Consider the following 18,848-nt stretch of genomic DNA (forward strand, 5'->3'; position numbering starts at 1 on the left):
CCAAGAACAGAAGGGCAGCTGAGCTCGCTCAGAGGACACGCACCTGCTCCATGGCTCCTGTAGCACTGCAGAGCTGAGCAGTGCTAACACTCAGCCAGGCAAAAAGTTTGTTGAGAACTGTTGATATCCCAGAGTCACCGAGTGGGGCACAAAGCCCAGAAGACGCCACCCACAGCTCCCTTCCAACCAACTCTTCTATGACTGTTAAAAAAAAAAAAAAAAAAGACAAAAAAAGCAAGCTGCAGGAAGCTAACGTATGTCAGGCTAAATGACTGCTAGCGAGACAAGGTCAAGGCACAGACTGCAGAACCGGCCACACTGCCTACCTGCACGCTGCACAACACTGGCCATGGCACTCCCTTGGATGCTGCCAGCTGCAGCAGAGCCAGAGAAGCCTGCAGGCAGCCTTAGCGAGGCCCTGAGCTCTGGCAGAGAGCCAACAGCCCAGCCAATAATGTGCCCAAAGCCATGCCCTGCTGCCTGCATCAGAAGCCAGAGAATGCTGTCCTCAGCCTCGTACCTTTTTTCAATAGCTCAGAGGCAGGCACATGGATGCAGCTGCTACATTCTGACCCTGTAAGTGCAGCACTTTGGTAGATCTCCTAGTATCTTTGCTCAATCTCAAAATCCATCAAGTGCCACATAGTTCAAATGTCTCCTACATAGCCCACCGCTCTCTCCAAGCCCTCATACCACAGTTTCCTGATGTGAATAAGCAAAGACAGTATGTCAGAGGTCTGCAACCAGCTTTTGGCCTGACGTGAAGCTAGAGCAGGACAAAGGTGGCTGTAGCAAGCTGACAACTATGAAGAATAGATTGATGGGCTCATCCAGTCACGGGAAGTCTGAAAGACTTAATTCAAAATGATTAAGTCAGCAAACACAGGTCTGTCTGCAGGAAATCCTAGGAAGGAGACTGCAAGCATAGCAAGGCTGCACCCCAGTGCAACAGAAAGTTCTAATTATTTGCTTTGCTTTGCTGACAAAGCATTTCCCATTGTCTGCCAGCTCCTAAGCACAGCAGGATAGAGTTCTGGGGAAGTTCAAACTTGCCTTTGTAAGCCGAAATTAGAAATTACAGATACATTATACAAAATTTTCATTATGTTGTTTAATTACAAGGCCTAGAACAGAAGTTTTATTATAAAGGAGATCATTCACCTCTTATGAAGTAAAAGCTGTGAGAAGCACATACATGATTGCAGCAGGTTTAATATCCTGTCTCCAGCAGCAGTATTTAATGCTTCAGTGGAAAGCAATGGAATGAGAAATCCAGCCACAACTCACTGCAAGATACATGGCTCTGCTTCCCCATCCTTGCAGTCAATTTCCCCTAAGCATAAGGCTGAAATGTTGCTATATTACAGTGCACAGCCTCTTATAAATTCATTTGACTTGCTCTCCTGAGGCAACAAGTTTCATATTGGTTTATTGGGAAAAAAAGATCAACAAAACAAATCTCCCAAAACTACAGCCACAGTCCATTCAAAATCACAGCAATTTCAGCCTTGCAATATTTTGGACAGTAAAGAGCAGCAGAAATACAGCCGTATCTAGAAGTATGCTGTAGAAGAGAGAGTGCCACACATACAGGAACTTCCCACAACGTGGAAATAACTGAAGAGTCACTGAGGTTGCATTTTTATAGCAATATTTATGAGTACACTCCAATCCTCAGTAGTGGCTACTACAATGGAGGTGCAGTGCCTCCATTGATGTGTATGGAGTTAGGACATATGCTTGGCAGGGGCCTGAGAGGAGGTGGAGGGAGCAATAGAGATGGAGACACAAACAGAACTGCAACAACAAGTTCCTCAGCCCAAAGCTGGGCAACCACAGTTGCCTGAAATTGTGTTATCACCTACATTTGCAACCTCATAGCTGTGTAACTGCATTCTCAGCCATTCTGTCTAAGCATCAGGAAGCACTTCTTTACTGTGCTGGTACAGCAGCCGAGCGTGGTTGCGAAGTCCCCTCGGGGGAGATCCTCACAAGCTGTCTGGCACCCTGCTCTGGGTGTCCCATCTTGTGCAGAGCTGTAGGACTATTTGACTTCTAGAGGTGCATGCCAACCTTCAGTATGCTATGATTTTGCCCTTGGGAAACTCCCCAAAGCAGCACAGTCTCCTGCTGACACTTTTCTACTTTCAATGTGGTATCTAAAGAGTTCATCAACCAGAACAAGGCAGAGAAAGCGAGCAGAAAATTGTTCAGATCTGAAGGCATCTGTACACTCAGTCACTATTCAAACAGGTTCTTCAGAATTCTGAGTTAATGATTCCCATAACAAGGAACAGGTTCCCAACAGTAAGCATCCAGCTCCTGTGGTAACACACGGGGAGCCCTGGGCCCTAATGCAGACTTCCTGATTCTGCTCTGCAAACTCGTGCCACATACCCTAGGGCCAGAAAACAAGAGCAAGAGGGGTTGTTGTGGAACCTACATACACAGTACAGCCTCAACTAATCACAGTTGCATGCGCTCATTCTACTCCTTGTAATAGCACAGGGACACAGAAATAGTTGATTACTGTCTGCAGTAACAGTGGCTTCCAGCTAGGAACCCCTGGAGTGTTAACCCACTCCAATGCCCTTGTCTTCAACTGTGCAGTCCTTAAATCAAATCTGCTTTCCTGAAAGACTCTGCACACATCCCTTCAAAGGCATCTAAGCTTTTTCAGAGTCTCATTTTCTTCACTTCCAAGCTCCTCTAGCATAAAGGCTGCTTCTGCACACACCCAGAAGTTTACAAAGGTTTGAGATGTCTGAGTAACTCACATCCAGGTCTCTCTGGGAGCTCAAAACTTGGTGTTCTTCCAAGCAAGGTGTCTGAGAGCAAACAGAAAGTGGAACACGCTCGTAACGCAAGTCTAAAAGGAAAAAGGGACAGAAAGGTTAGGATGGGCCCAATCCCATGGGTGATTGCTTACATACCTGCAGGCTGTTTGATAGAACACAACACTTGCAAGCCAACTGTGCACATTCTGTGGCCTACGAATCTTGGCATTATTTTCTATGGTGTGCAACAGACTCCATCTAGACAGAGGACTGAGACTCTCCTCTAAGCTATAGCTCAAAGGCAGCAATTCCTGAACAACAGGCTCAGGACTCCACCGTCCTGGGGAGCAATTTAACTGTTAAACTGCTCGGCAAAAGACGGGACACCCATTCAGCTGCAGATTTTCAAAAGAAAACTGAAGTATGAGGAAGAGTGACCTAGGCTCCATTCTTTAAATGATAGGTTAATGCACCAGCATTCAGGTCAGGGATCTGGACTGTGGCTGCGGAGCACACTGATCTCAGATGAACAGCTGAGCTGGGGTCTATGCTCAAGTACTTCATTAAGGTGACACGAGTTAGGGACTAATCCTGAAACCTTACTCAAAAGCAAAAGATCTTTGGTCCTCAAAACTCAAAGCCTATTCTTACCATGTAACAAAATGTATCTCTGCTCAAAGCCAAGGTGTTTTACAGCCATCTGACACTACTGTGGAACACAAGCTCCTCCTACAGCACGTTTCCAAACTCCAATATCAGTAAAGCACCTCACCTGGCAGTGTAATTTCACCTTGTCTTTAAACACAATAGGAGTCGGACAAATTCTGAAGGATTCTTAAAGGAAATATTTGAAAAACAAAGCAGATGTATTAAATAAAGGATCTCTGAAGAACGACAGCTTGGCCCGTTCATTTCATAATTCTATTTCTGATCCTCTCTCCTGTTCAATAAAAGGAAACTGAATTCCACTAATTTGTCTTCTGTCCACCTTAAAATCAGTTCAGCTCTCTTAACACTCTCAATTAGGTGTTTAAAACATTGACTTTACATATTACAGTTAATATGTAATCTGGATAGCAATTTGAGAATTTGTCAGGAAACATATCTTCCATGGCAATGCTTGATTTACATAGGTCACTCCAAAAGTAATGACTCCTAATCATTTCACTGGAAATTACAACAGGTACAAAGAGCACAGCAGCGCCACTTGATAGAGCAAATTCTCAGCTACACAACACTGCTTTTCAACAGTCACCACCATTAGCTGTGCATTTTCACCCACAATAAACAAGAGCCTGCACACTGCGCTTGTCAAAACCTGTGCCAGTGGAGGTGATCCACTATCACCGTTGCCACTGCTGAAACGAACCACCCACTGCCTCATTGTGCTCGCATCCACTGTTGGCTCTCCATAAACGTTCAGCAAGGGCTTATGAATGTCAGTGGGTACAATTTCTTTTCATATAGAGCACTTAAATCTTTGCTTCTCATGCACTCCCATGTCAGATGCCATTGTGTCAGACTGCCCCTCTGCTGCCATCTGTTGCACGACAACATCATGGAATAGAACGCTTTTCAGAAGGTTCAACTTCTACCACCATACCATCAACATTCACCTCTGGCATTGTGGGCCGACATATAAAACAGGAGGGCAGTACTTCCGAAGCAGCCCTCATACTTGAGAAAGCACAAACACACTGATTCAGAGAGTGTCAGTATATTCAGTTGTAGCCCACATGCTTTCTTTCAGAAGTATTTCCAGCCATTAGGATTTCACATGGGGAGGGAATGAAGTGGCAACAAGGAGACTACTAAAGGAGATGGTCAAAAGAAACAATTGCAACAACTTAAATGACCAAGTAAATACAGGCTAAAAGTCAAGTCAAGGATAAAGATATAAATTCACACTGCCTCTGGCAGGAATCAATTAAGCTGGCTATTCTGACCTCTAAATATGTTCTTCTGGAAACTCACACAAAGGGCTTTCTTTTTTTTTCTCAGTTTTTGCCCATTTTCTTTCAACTCCTTTGCAAGTTTCATACATACCTTCATATATGTTTATACTTGACAAAAATATTTTATAAGTGAAAACAGAAAAAGAAAAGCATTTGTGCAATGATTCTCTGATATCACAAACATGCCAGGATACGTACGGTCACGGTTACTGAGGCCTACTTATTTTAAGACTTACTTTTGGTTCTTTATTACTTCTATGAACAAACTTTAAAAAGTAATACAAACAAAATCTTGCAACTACTGTGGAAGGAAGTGCTGTCATGCCTAGAACTCTGAGGGCAAGAACTGAAATTGCAGAGAGAAAAAAAGATGAGAAGGAGTTGAAAGCTTAAAATATTAAAAAAACAATCCTACAGAAACTGGAAGCTGATTCAGAAATGCGGGGTTTCAAATTTTCTTCGCTTTTTAATCAAACAGCAAAGCCGTGCGCTGTCATGATGACTGAAGGCCAGTTACAAAGGTGATGGTAAACAAAGCAAATATAAAGAAATACAAGCAAGCCTCAAAGCTGGCCATTATCATGCTGCAACTATGCATCTTGCTATGCATTTGAACACGTAGCTAAGGTTATGCACCCGCTTAGCCCCCTCTGAACAAGCCACCATAAACAACAAAAGCAGAGCTGTACCAGTACCCCACAGCTTCTCAGCAGAACTGATTTGCCAAGCAGAACACTGCCCTAATACAGGCAGTGTGGTACAAAATGTATTCTGAGCTTCAATATACACCTCTGAAGTGTAAATACATGCTGTTTTGGATATAAAAATACACAGCAAAGGGTCATATGAGTGCAAAAATTATACTGTTTTCCAGTTATTCACTGTTTGGCTCTGCAGATTCTTTTGCTGTTCTAACATAGGTTTTCCTTTGCCACAACCTGAAAAAATGTAATTATGTGTACACATTTAATGTGGATGTTCAATACTCCTTACCAAATATTGTATATAAGAATTCATAGCACAGGTAGCATGAACAATAGTCTTAGTTTATTATGCACCAAATCCTGAGATACTAAAGAGCTGCCTGTGCACAGCCAGCAGCCATTTGCGTTTTAGTAGTGCTGCAGTTCGTAATACAATAGGCACGCTCAGCATGTTCCCTAATGGAGACTGTATCAACTTTCCTTTTCTTAACTCAGCATTTAAATTCCACTTTGCCAGATCATTTTTACCAACTCCATGCTTTTGCCTTGTGACAGCCACAGCAATTCCTTTCCCTGTGTCCATAAAAGCCCAGATACAGACCTGGGACTCCAGCAGCCTCTAAGTTTTCTCTGAGGGAGAACACAGAATGTGGTGCAGAGCTCTAACAGTTGGATCACATCTTTCCAACCTCGCTAACAAGTCATTTAAAACTTATAGTGTTGTTTGAGTTTTTGTTGTTTGGGTTTTTTTTTCATACATCTGGTAACTTAAAAGCAACTAAGTCACCCTCTTAACATCTTGTTTTTATGTTTATACTAAACGTTAAACAGAAAGAACATTATTAACCCAACTCTCTAATATCCTCACAGGGCTGTGCACATTTCTCAACACCAAATAAATATTTGGTACAGCTATTAGCAGTAACATGGTGACATATTATTGTCTATAGTAGCTCAAGGCACTTCTTGAAGAGATTATTCAGTCATCTATTTCTAACAGTAGGCTAAAAAAAAAAAAAAAAAAAAAAAAAAAAGGCAGTTGGAAACGAAACAGTAGCTCAAAAATACCAGAAAAACTATTGTTTTCTCTAGCAGGAATATTTGAGGGACAATGTATAAAATAGGCCCTGTAAACAAAAATAATTTTGCTCAGGAGGAGGTAATACTCAACTACCACCAAAGAAATGAATATCAACTACATGGCATGAGCACACAACCACGTCTTCATTCAAAGCTTAGCCAAAATTAATAAAAGGATGTTTAAGTGTATCTTTTTTCACCAGAGTCAATAGAACTATTTGTGCTGGAAAATATAAATTATTAATATCTACTGGAAGGTTGTGGTGTTTCAAAACTATCTTCCAAAATAGCTTTATGGCTATAATAACTCAAATGTTCATGCCTAAGTCAAGGCCAATGCACAACCAACATACAATATTACTACTTGCAGGTTTAGTGCACATGAGACAGTCATAAGGAGACATTCAGGCCTGCAAAACCCACATCCAAATTAAAGGAAGTTAATATCTGCTTCTATTATTTGCCTCTATACATGGTGTATCTATGAAACCAAAATAAACAAACAAAAGCCAACAGTATATTTATTTAAAAAATCCTGCAGGATTTTAGCAATAATAGTATTTCAACAATAAACACTGAAGGTGCAAATTCACACACACAAAAAAAATATGCAATGAATTACTGAATGTAGGCTATATATTTATACAATTTATACAAGACAACAGTTGCTAAGACTCCTCATGCCATTAAAATATATGTAGTGGGGACAATTCACCTTCTCTTCTGCAAGTAGCACAATGTAAAAATAATTTACACAGTTATCAGCTAGAAAATATCAGCAAATTTAATTCCAAACTTACAAAATAAAAGCATTCTGTGAAACAAAGGGAGCTTGATTGTTTAGGGATGTGCACGTTGTGGTCAGATCACCTGAGGCACAGTAGGAGGTTTGGTTCATAGATGTTCTCCTCAGAGATGGTTTATAAATAACTAGAAATGCTCTCATTTGTGTGTTTGCTTTAATAATCACGGACTCAGCCACAGATAAAACTTCTTTTAATTGCTGTAAACTAACAGTCTCTCTCTTCTCTACCTCAATTCACAGAATATTTGAAGACCATCTACTGCTCTTACAAACTCAGCTGAAATGAGGTAACGAGTTAAAGAACTAATAAGGGACAATATGACAGGCACAACAAAGGCGTAACAGTCCAGACTTATTTTCTTAAGGAGTCGGTCAAAAAGATCCACTAAACAAAGATTTCAAATTCCTGGACTTCGTAACCACAGCCTCACCAAATGAGATGGCTGATTTTTATTGAGTGGCACAGCACATGCAATCAATGAACTGAAATGCTTCCCTATAAGCCAGCAATTTCAGTGACTGACAACTTCAGAAGGCAGGAATTTTAAAGTGTATACTCAATTACAGTCAATCTTATCCTTAGTAACTTTGTATCTTTGGCCATCAAAAAACCTATGTTGGTCCTTACTTGCCTGAAACATTGCATTTCAACACAACAGCACAGGAAGGAAATTTATAGTGCTACACAGAATTATATGTAAAGCTACAGACCACAATGAGGTTGATCTAAAATTAGATCCTAATTGTATTACACTTGAATACTGTCTTTCTTTGCTTTTCTGTAATACTGGAGAAAATCTGGAATCTATGGCTGCAGAGACTTGGCATCACAATAACAACGTCTGAAAATCCTATTCAGTTCATTCTACATCTCAAAGCTGAAAACTCTTCTGAAGGCTGACAGAAGAACTGCAGGTCTAAGAACATCTGTGTGTAGCCACACAGCTCCCAAGACATTTGTCACCACTTCAGCAATGAACAGAAACCAAGCAGCTAGCCCACTGCCATGGCAGTGTAAGCACCTTACGACCACTCAGCAGCACAGCCAAGTGACTCTGCTGGGACAGAACTAATTATTTGCCCCATGGTCTCCTGGAGAGCCCTGCTGTAAAGGTATGTGGCTTATACTCCATGCCCAATATATATAATATATATAAATTTAAATATATATATGATATTTTGCTTTATACAATCTCTGATTATTCTGTATTTTCCAGGGGATCTGACACAAAAAGTTTAATATTCTGTGATTTTCACTTTCTCATTTCATTGATAAAGATGCTTGCTTAGAAATGCGAGTGGGTGAGGGGGCCACAACAGTGAGCAACCGAGCAACTCAATGGAAAGCTACAAAGTCTTACCTTGAGCTGCTCTGAGGGGGGAAGGGTCCAACAAAGCCTCTGGACCTACAAGCAAAGCAAGGAGAACTCTGCAAGGACTTGGGGTCCCACAGGGTTGCACCATTTCCTTCCCCACATTGTAACTGAATACACAAAGACAAAAATGTTAACTTGAGAACAGATCCACTTGCTAAGTACTGCCACCAAACAGCAGCAGCAGCACAGAGCTCGGCACAGACCTGTGTATCTTGATTCACAGCATAGATGAAGGAAATGGCTTACTTTTATCTATGCATAAAACCGATTTACCAATATGAAGTTATACAACCCCAAACTCCTCTGACTTACCCTCAGGGGGCAGAGTTCTGATGAAAGCTACCAGTACCATGGCGGCTCATTAACTCGGCAGCCTTACCCTCCATAACAGTAGCATTTGATTGTATTTGCACATGGAAATCCAAGGACTACAGGGGATGGTGGAGCTGCAGCCAGTAAACGTTCTAGTTCCTGCCCAGGTCCTTCAAAAGGACTGCTGACGATTATCAGAAAACCCAAACGTACGTGGCCTCGTGCATTTTTCAGTGTTTTCAGAAGAATCCCTGTTTATGGTTTTGAATTTAAACATCAAAATCTGAAAATCTCAAGTAGCTCCTCTTCCTTTTTCCTGATTTCGCTTTAGACAACTTACATATTGAATGGATTCTCCACCAAACTTTTACGCTGACACTTATTACTTTTCCTCTTCCCACTTTCCCTATTTCACTGTGAAAAGCAGAGATGAAATGATGGAGAACAGAGGTCTGAGAAATACAAACTTTCTGGGGGCTTGAGGGTAAGACCAGAGGAAAGGTGGCTGCTGCAGAGAAATACACGTAAAAACAATACGCTTAAAAAGTTCTCTGTTGTAATTCTTCATAGCTTCCACCTATCACAGGTTTCATTAGAAAACTGTATCCATACTTACGGAGAGGTGGAGAAATTAAAGCCTTAATTACAGAGATCTGAGATAAGTAGTAAGCAGATTTCTCTGGTTTGTGTGTGTTTGCAGATGAGCCCTATCTGCTGTTTTCACAGAATCACAGGGGGTGGAAGGGATCTCAAGAGATCACCAAGTCCAACCCTCCAGCTAAAGCAGGAACCTCTACATTACTTTGCTACATTCAATCCCCTTCTCAGGGTCAAAAAACCTACAAAAGAGCAATGAAGCAACAGTGATCAAAACACACTACCAGGACTCCAAATGACATCAACATTTTGAAGATGTGATGGCGTTTGCTGATATTTTACTGTGAAAATGCCACATTCAAAAAACCTATTTTTCTCAGCATCCTAATTGGGTCAGAGCTGGGATGAAGATCCTCGCAGGCAGACTACATGTAAATTCACATTTTAACGTCTTTATTGATCCTGCAAAGGATTACACTTGCCTTGCTTCAACAAGATTTCCATCTGCTTGTTTGGGGGGAAAAAACCCTTAAAAAAAAAAAAAGAAAGAAAAAAAAGAAAAACAAAACCTTAAAACCCCTAAACATGAGGTCCAGTTAGCAGAAGTATCTTGTAAGAGCAAGTAAGAGTTTTAAAGAGCAGAATCACTTACTGCTATTTTGGAGAAAATATTTAAGTTTTGGAATGAATTTCTAAATATTCTCCATTATGTGTCCTATGCCATGACTTAGGTGTCTCCAATTAATGCTAAACCTTATTATCTCTCTATTACATCTGCTGAAATCAACATGCTTTTCAGCAAAAGTTCCTCTTTCCTAAAAACAAGTTAGATCAAATACCTAAGACACTGAGCAAGGTAAGTACTACGCGTGCTCTAAACCGAAACATTAAACACCAGATGTGGACTTCTCAGCTCTGGAACAAATAAGGAGCAGCAGAATCAGTGCCGAATTTTAGCAATTCAGGAGGGCAGAACCACGTTTCTGTCTGTATAACACTGGATGCAAGAAGAAGAATTAGTTCTATTTATGATGTTTAAAGGAGATCAACATCTAGCATTCAGACTGCAGCAATATGTTTTTATAGACTATAGCTCTAATGGGGTATAAATCACAAACAAAGTGTTTCAGAATTACCATAGCTGGGCATCAGCCCAGAACACCTGCTTGCTTTGAGAGGTTTTGGGATTTTTTCTTTAACGTTCTTTAAATAACTCATTTAAATACATGGAGTGCTTCAGAGCACGAATGCCTGAACCACAAAGATTCTGTCCACAGGAAAACTGTCTTTTTGATCCTTTGTGCATGGATGGAAAAGGCAGGCCTGTGTCAGAGCAATGGCTCCTTCAGAGCAGTCAGAAGGCGGCTCTGATGGTCCTGCTGGTGTTCAGCACAAGCTGCGTGTTTCACTTACGTACATACTGATTGGAAGAGCCTAACTGCCTCATACATCTCGAAGCCCACCGTACTTTTAAAAAACAAATACAGCAATTATATAATCACATGACTACACAGTATGTCCTCCATGTAGTTCAGAGAAGCAAGTTCAGCGCGTGTCACCAGGCTGGATACCCACACCACACATGCTGCCGTGCGAGCGGCTCACTGAGCGCACTGCGGGCTGATGGAAGGGCTTCGAGGCAGCCACTGGAACACACCCTTTGTGATCCATTGTCTACAACATAAAAGCCTGCCTGCTGACAGATGCCGATCTGTACGGCTTTTGATACTCAATTAATTTGAACGTTAGAAACAGAAGTACACAGTGACCAGCGCACCTTAAGACGGATTTTAGCAATATTTGCAAGCAGAGAACTTCGCATTTAAAAGCACCGAGGAGCAGCACGGCCCCTGCCAAGGAGTCGCAGGCAGCCACCCGCGGCCCAGACTCTCCCTCGGAGCAGCGCCCGGCCCTCCGAAACGCGTTCGCAGCGCCGTTCGGACCGCCCGGCCGCGCACAGGTAAAGCCCCACCGCCCGCAGTCGCCCCGCTTCGCGCGGCCCCGCCCCCCCCCGGCTCAGCCCGCCGGGACGGCCGCAGCGCCCCCACCGGCGGCGGGTCCGGGCCCCCACGGCAGCGCCCGCACGCCCCGCCCCGCCCCGCCCGGCGGGAGCCCGCCCGCCGCCGCGGTTTCCAGGGAGATCCGCACGCCCCTGACCTCCCGCCTCCGCACGGCAGAGCGGGCCTCTCGCTCCTTCTTCGCCTTTTTTAATTAAGTAGGGCCGCGACGTCGGGAGGGAAGGGACGGCCGCGATTCCTGCACAGGCGCGGGAACGCGGTGCGGCTGCGGCGGACGAACGGCTGCGGCTGAAGGCGCTGCTCGGTCGAAAGTCCGACCCGGCACGGCAGCGGCGTCCGGCCTGGAAAGGAGGCCCCGTGCCGCGTTTGGTTTCTCCGCGACCCCCTCCTCGCTGAGCGGCTCTTCCCAGGCCGGGTCCGCTTCTCCCGGGCGGCGCCGCAGCCTCACTCCTGCAGGAGCGCGGCCGCGGAGATGTACGGCTGGAAAGGTTGCGCGGGGTTCGTGCCCGACGGGTAAGATGGAGACGCGGCACGTCGGTGCTCTGCCTCACCGGATTTCAAAACGTATAAAACCAATATACAGATACCTGAGCTACCGCGAGAGACCGACGCCTGCTTGAAAGCGATAAGATGTATTCTGGCTTAAACAAGAGCGGAATAAACGCAGAGGGAGGCATCCAGTTGTCCCTGCGCGCAAACAGCTGTGTTAGAAATCATACAAAGCACCACTTCCAAATTTTGCTCAGCAAAAACCGAAAGAAAAATCCCCGAGCAGCCCGATATGCTCCACCAACGTATGGCCTCAGAACCAACGTAAACACTGCACGTTTCCTATCGAGACGGAATTAGTCTCGAATACTTAGCAGAATAATAGGCTGTTGTTATTAAATATTTTATGATATTGGTAAATGATCCATCCAGCACAAATTTAATTTCACTTGCAACCCAGTTTTCATGCATAATTGAAGTGTGACTTGCATAGGAATAATGCTAACAGCGCTGTTAGGGCGCATCTGGTCACCGAGCGCACAATGTCGTGGAATCGCACCATGTGCAGCCTTCCCATCCCGCCTCACCCGACGCAAGGAAACACCTGGCTTCACTACAAGTAAGGAAATACCAAAGCCGCCACTTCGATTTTAAATACTGAAGGGTGCGAATAATCTGTAGAAAACAAAACCAAGAAACTGACCTGTTCAAATTGCTGTTTTTCCAATCCATGCACTGTTTTTATTACTTAGGAACCAACCCAGACCGATGGCCACTTTATAACGCCTGACATATTCCCTGTCTTCCCGGTGCAGCAGATCCTCCCGCGGCTCGCAGCCCCGCCGTGCTGCTGGTACCATATGCTTTATTGTTCAGCGAGCGGCGCAGCGCCGCGCACAAAGCCCCATTACCTACTGCTGCCGGCGCCGCTCGCTCACTGAGGCTGCCTGTGCGATCACATGGGAGCGCTGCCGGAGGAAGCCAGGCATGCCACTCATCTCACTGACGATGGGTATTTTTTTTCCAGGCCCCCCCTCCCATCAGCTGAGGTCTACTATGAGGAAGGAATAACAAATTCTAAAGCTTCTTTAGCTCGTAAAGGCAGCAGATGCCATGGAAAACCCCCTCGACTTTTATTATTATAATTTCTAATTATTATTCCCTTTGTAACAAAGGTTCAGGTAGACATTCAAAAGAGTTTTTAAGTCAATTTTCCTCGTGGGCAGCAGCAAAAACCTTGCATTGTCTGCAACACTGCACACACGCTGCCATTAATATTCTAAAGAGGTAATATTTTGCCAACACGTTTAATCCGCCGGTGTTTATCCTTTATGTGGAAGATGAGCTTCTGAATGAAAAACTGTTCCTAAAAAGCAGCCCCTTGGTTTCAATTTGTCTCATCCAAGGGCATTATCGTGCTATCTCTGATCATAAAATTAGTTTTGCCGGTTTCAGCGCGACCGTTCAGGTGAATAAGAATTGGCCATTTGAGCAAGGATTATTCCCAGACCGAAATGACAAATTATACAGGGCAATGAAGTCTGATCCCTTCTGATAACGTGTGATGACACTCAGTTTGGGTTGGCTGGTTTTGTCTTTTTGTTGTCCGTTATTTTATACAAATTTTAAACAGAAATATTATTTTATATTCCCTCAAAGCTTAATATTTACCCGAGCGTTTTATACAGGACTAAGCAAATAAGTACAAGCAAAATCACAGAAGCATTTATATATATAAACAAAGTAATAAAGATTTTTTTTCATTGATAACATTATCAAGGCTCCACAATCCATCCTGGATTTTTTCAAGACAGCCCAATTCCGACCTCAGAATGACCAGAGCATCCTAGGTTTACATTCTAACAGAGAGCGAGGGACAACAAATGAACATCTCCGTCCTGAGAACCGGCGCTGAGCCAGTAATTAACCCTAATAACAACGGCGCAGAGATGCGGCTCCGCTATGAAATTGTGAATTATCTCTGGAACAATTCGTAGCATTTTCAAAACATAAGCTGGCAAAAAGAAACTGTTTTCTCATTAACATTCCACAAATGGAATCCCGACTCCTTCTCTTTAAAACCTCCCTCATTAGAATAAATGACAGCTTGTTGCACTTTGCTGCCTTTATTCTGGTACTACGGAAGTTTTGCTGCTGATTTGCATGGAAGAAGGAGCAGGCATGACAAACAGATTCATGCACTTTACTGTCATCATGCAAATCAATGACAAAACTCTCAAACTCTGTATTGTTCTCCACATCTCGCTCGTCGTGTATTATTGAGGTTTTCCATCAGCTGATACGCAGTCTCTGTGATTGCACTGAATTATAAGAGACGGGAAGTAAAGGACACAGAACTACCTACTGCTCAACCCAGTGATGAAACCCTGCTAGAATCTCACATTCCTTTTGTTAAATAAATAAATAAATAAAAATACTATTATCAAGAACGTATGTATTTTAAAATGCCACCATTTTTCTCTGCCCAAAGACAACGGCTGAGCAGATGGCTGGTGGCTGAGAACCCTCCACGTCTCTTAAGCAGGAAGCACTACCACATAGACATTAATGAGCAGAAATGAAAGCAGGCTAGACGTGCTGCTAACGAACAGCTGGGTTAGCTGCAGCTATGCATATTTTTTCCCCTGGCGATATCATTGATGATGTCACAAGGCTAGTGGAGGAAGACATAAACAAAAGGCAGGCATTTTGCTGCAGTAGCACTGGGGGGGGGGGGTTGTGCAGAGATTGGGGAAAAAAAAGCAAATGCTTGGCAGATGGAAAGAACAAAAAACTGGTAAGGTAAAGGGTATTATTCCACATTTTCTGGGTGTTATATATACTATGGAGCACTTTTCAAACCTTGAAAGGTTAGAGGAAAACATTCAAGATACTGTTAAACCAGTTTGCAGGAATTAGTTGCTTCTTCAGGCAGACAATAGCAGCAAGCACTCTTCGTGCTGTATGAAAAACAGCCTCCATTATTTAGCTCTTGAAGTTTGGGAAAGGAAAAAAAAATGCTTCAATCCTCCACAGTGAAATTCAGAATTTCCAAATTCTAACTTGACTTTTTTAGGAACCTACATAAATTCCACCCCATACTCTGTTCTTACAGGTATAAGAAACAGAAGCAGGTTCCTATCAGAACCGTCTTCTGCAATTTCATCATACTGTTATAGAAATGGCGTAGCCCCTGAGGAGTTAGAAATCACCCAAGAGTTTCAAAGCAGCAAGAACCCAGCCCTCCCTTGCCACTCCACAGAAGGAAGAGCTCCAAACACTTCCTGGTATCTCTCATACAGGACTTGGACTTTCCCTGTGAAGTCCCGTCCATCACAGGACTTTCTCTGGGAAAATCCAGCATCAACTCTCTTGGAAGCAGCAGTGGAAGTAAATGTGCAAATGCTCGGCAATCCTCCACCCAAAGCCTCCCATGGGAGTCAAGGGGGAAGCAAGGCTCCTAGTACATCCACATAAAAACAGAACCAAGAATCTGCTGACAAATTGTAAATACAGGTAAGTTGTCTGCCAGATGCTACACTGCTCTGAAGGAAGACCCAACTCAGAGGGAAATTCTTATGCTTTCCTATTCCATAGAGGCTACAGCTAAAGGCAACTGTTGAGAAAGTTTGGACGCTGAATCATCTCCACCATTCTAAAGGAATATATGAGTAAAGCCTGTTTTATTCTAGCCTGTATGCATTTAAACTTGAGTACTTTTATACAGATTATATGCACTGAAATATAGATCTTGCACAGAATTTTTTTAAAAAAGCACCATTTATCAGAAAACAGACTACAATTTGAACCTCAGATCATTCCCACTTTATACAACTACACTGTTTTGTATCGAGCCCAATCTGCTGTTCAGAATCTTATATCACAGTTTCACGATTTCAATATGAATTAAAACAATTATTGAGACAGCACTGCGTAATCACGACACAAAAAGGAGCCATTTGCACCCAGTGCCTTATTTTTCCAAAAGAGTACCTTAAAATAAAATGCAAGAGAACTGACTTCTCCAAGAAGACCAGGAATGCTGATTTCCAAACTAGCTGAGAAAAGAGGGTTTTACTCATACTCTCTTATGCAGTTCAGTGACAAATGTGAAGCTCAGGATTTATGAGAAGTGTCCCACAGACCACACATGCTTTACTCCAGCTCTCAAAAGTAGTACAGTTTGGAGGTCATGCCTTGTATTTTATCTGCACCAACAGTTCCAAATGCCTCACAGTTGACTTTTAGGTTTTGAAGTCAGAGATTTGTGATGATTTCTTCAGTAACATCTACAGATCTTGTGAATGCAACCTCCTCTAATTTGAGCTCAGGTTGAGGTGTTGCTGCAAATTTCCCATGAAACAATGCCATTCCAGTAGTTCTACAGAACTACTTTCTTTGAGAGAAAATAGTGAAATATTAAAGCTCTCCATTTGAAGTTACTGTCAATACCACTGGGGTAGGATAACCTTAAATATTAATTCCACATACTTCTTTCCAGACCAAATATAACTTAATCAAATACTCTTTCTCTCCCTGGACCCCATGTTTTGCTTTCTCTGGATACATCACAGCCAAAGCTGAACTGTCTTCAAGCAATTCCATATTAACCACTCAGTTTAAAATACTGGGGCTTGCAGGATTTCAATAGCTTGCCTGAAGAACATACTTTGGATTCTTGAAGTACATAAATATGCAAAACTTAAATTACATTTTCTACGGAGAAGTACAACCATATTTTGAAATAGAGTCTACAAATTTGGGAAAATTGACAAATCCATTTACCTTTCAAATCAATTTGAGTAATAAGTTTCCTTATTTTCTGACTTCTAAAGTTTCTCCACACCAGGAGCAACTTCGTAAACTACATGGCGTAAAGCAGCCACAGAGTAGCAGTGAATGCTCTTTATGTATTTCATGAGGTATACAACATCCAATTTCCTACAGATTGTCTTGAAAGCAACCTCATTTTTACTGATATTGCTGTATCTTACAATACCTAGATCTTTTTAAGATAAAAAAGTCTTAACCTCCATACTAGGGTGGTATTTCAGAGGAAAGCACACTTCCTTCCAGAAAGGAGCTGGATGGACTTGAGTGGGACTACGCCTTACAAGAGCTGCTGAGTTCAAACAAAAATAACCCCTGTAGTAAATAGGAGTTTCTTTCTCCTTTTGCAAACTTTCTGAGAACTGCTGGTTAACTATCAAAAGAATGCATTAACGCTGTTGCAGGTGAATTGATATACTGAGGTGTACAGCAAGCAGCAAAATAATCTCTTCACTGCTGTTGCATTAGATTATGTGAATAATCAAAGCAATTAAATTAAGTGTTGCAGTAATGCTTGGTACAGCCATTAGCCTTATGCAAGGGCCAAAACACCAGCAGAAAACATGCTTTCTCCAAAAAAACAAACAGAAGGTAAGCTTTATATTGAAGAGCAAACTGCTTGTTATCATGTCAGAAAATAAAAATAAAAAAGTCTCAGAAAAAGCCAAATACTTTAAGAACAGAGACTGCCTGCGCTGTCTTGTATGCATTTCATAAGCCAGCTTTGCTCCAGCTAGTTTCCATGACAGCTCAGACATAGCAACATGATCTGTGCCAGGGAGTAATTCAGAACTACACAGCTATGCTCGGTGCCGTAAGATATTGCAAGACAAAAGCAAGAATCAAAGGTGGTTTTTAGTTTTTAATTAACTGACATACTCTCTACTGCCTTTGCTTTTCTCCTGCTTGGTTGCTAAGCACACCTTTTCTCATAGTATCATTTTCCAGCTTACAAGTTTCACTTGGCTGTTGACCAGCAGAAAGATTTAAAATAAAAATTTAAAAGAAAATCTGAAAAAAGAAATATCTGAAGCAAGCATGGTAGCTCATTTTTTCCTCTTTTTCTTTTCCTCCAAATAGGTTACTGAGACTGGGGATTTCAAAGAGAAAAAGAATCCAGTCAGGAGGAAGACCACCATCTTTCCTTACTGACTTACCATCAGTATCACTTCCTAAAGCACTGCTCTAACCAGTAACATTGCCTCATCCCTTGCTTTCACCATTTATATAGTGGAGCAGACAAACTCCTCAGATTTTATGAACAACTGAAGATTCCTTCCACTGGAAGATGAATCTTTCATTGTTATTTCTTCCTGACTACCACAAATATATCAATTTCAGTTTGAGCAAAGATGGAAATAAAATATAATAGATCTGAACCACAATGCAAACAATCCTTTGTTTTTTAACAGCTAGACAGTAACTCACAAAGCATCACAACTTACAACACATTTTCCACTTACAATAAAACATATAGTGAACTTTTATACCTATAGACCAGAACATAACTAAATTCTAAAATAAGGTGTCTCCACTGAATTTCTAAACATCAGTTTAGAATCTCATTCCATAGGAAGTGAATTTGCTGCAAGACTTGTCCTCGCCTTTGTACATCCCACATACCACCCTACGTGTCATTTACAGTTTAAAATAACACTGAATTTTAGATTGTATGTAAACTCTTCACTGTTTCAAGTAACCTTTAAAGCCTAGAAACCAATTCTCCTATAATAATTCTGTCCACAATAATTTCTCTTTGGCCAGCATTGATTTCTTTCCCTTATGTGTTTCCAGAGGAGTGTGAAAATATATTTTCTTTACCTCTTTCTTTGTGCACCAGCATCACTGATAGTATCAACATTGCACTGGGAATTTTATTACTCCTGTTGGGTTTTCTAAACCAAA

At 42.1% G+C, this 18,848-nt stretch overlaps 1 protein-coding gene and 1 long non-coding RNA gene across 24 annotated transcripts in view; one reads left to right on the top strand and one right to left on the bottom strand.

Moving 5' to 3' along the window:
- Positions 1-18,848, bottom strand: part of CSRNP3 (cysteine and serine rich nuclear protein 3) — an 87,415-nt gene that overhangs the window by 18,447 nt on the left and 50,120 nt on the right. For 4 of the 23 annotated variants that reach the window (XM_040704217.2, XM_015289745.4, XM_004942797.5 and 1 more), the window contains one exon: positions 2,778-2,869. The exons of 7 other annotated variants lie outside the window; for them this stretch is intronic. Coding sequence is in view for 2 of the 16 variants with exons in the window: in XM_040704213.2 (XP_040560147.1) it covers positions 2,778-2,869; positions 8,683-8,727; positions 11,109-11,110 (139 nt within the window). In the remaining 14 variants the exon portion in view is untranslated. Of the gene's footprint in view, positions 1-43; positions 202-2,777; positions 2,870-8,682; positions 8,728-11,108; positions 11,219-11,383; positions 11,556-12,816; positions 13,050-18,848 lie in introns of those variants that run through there. 12 more of the 23 variants (XM_040704219.2, XM_015289744.4, XM_001235288.7 and 9 more) reach the window with 11 other exon arrangements.
- On the top strand, positions 14,853-18,334 carry LOC107053842. The gene is made up of 3 exons (XR_003076264.2): positions 14,853-14,910; positions 15,229-15,629; positions 18,024-18,334. It is a non-coding gene; the product is annotated as an uncharacterized LOC107053842 (long non-coding RNA).

Source organism: Gallus gallus, chromosome 7 (assembly GCF_016699485.2).
Source record: "Gallus gallus isolate bGalGal1 chromosome 7, bGalGal1.mat.broiler.GRCg7b, whole genome shotgun sequence".
NCBI lineage: Eukaryota > Metazoa > Chordata > Aves > Galliformes > Phasianidae > Gallus > Gallus gallus.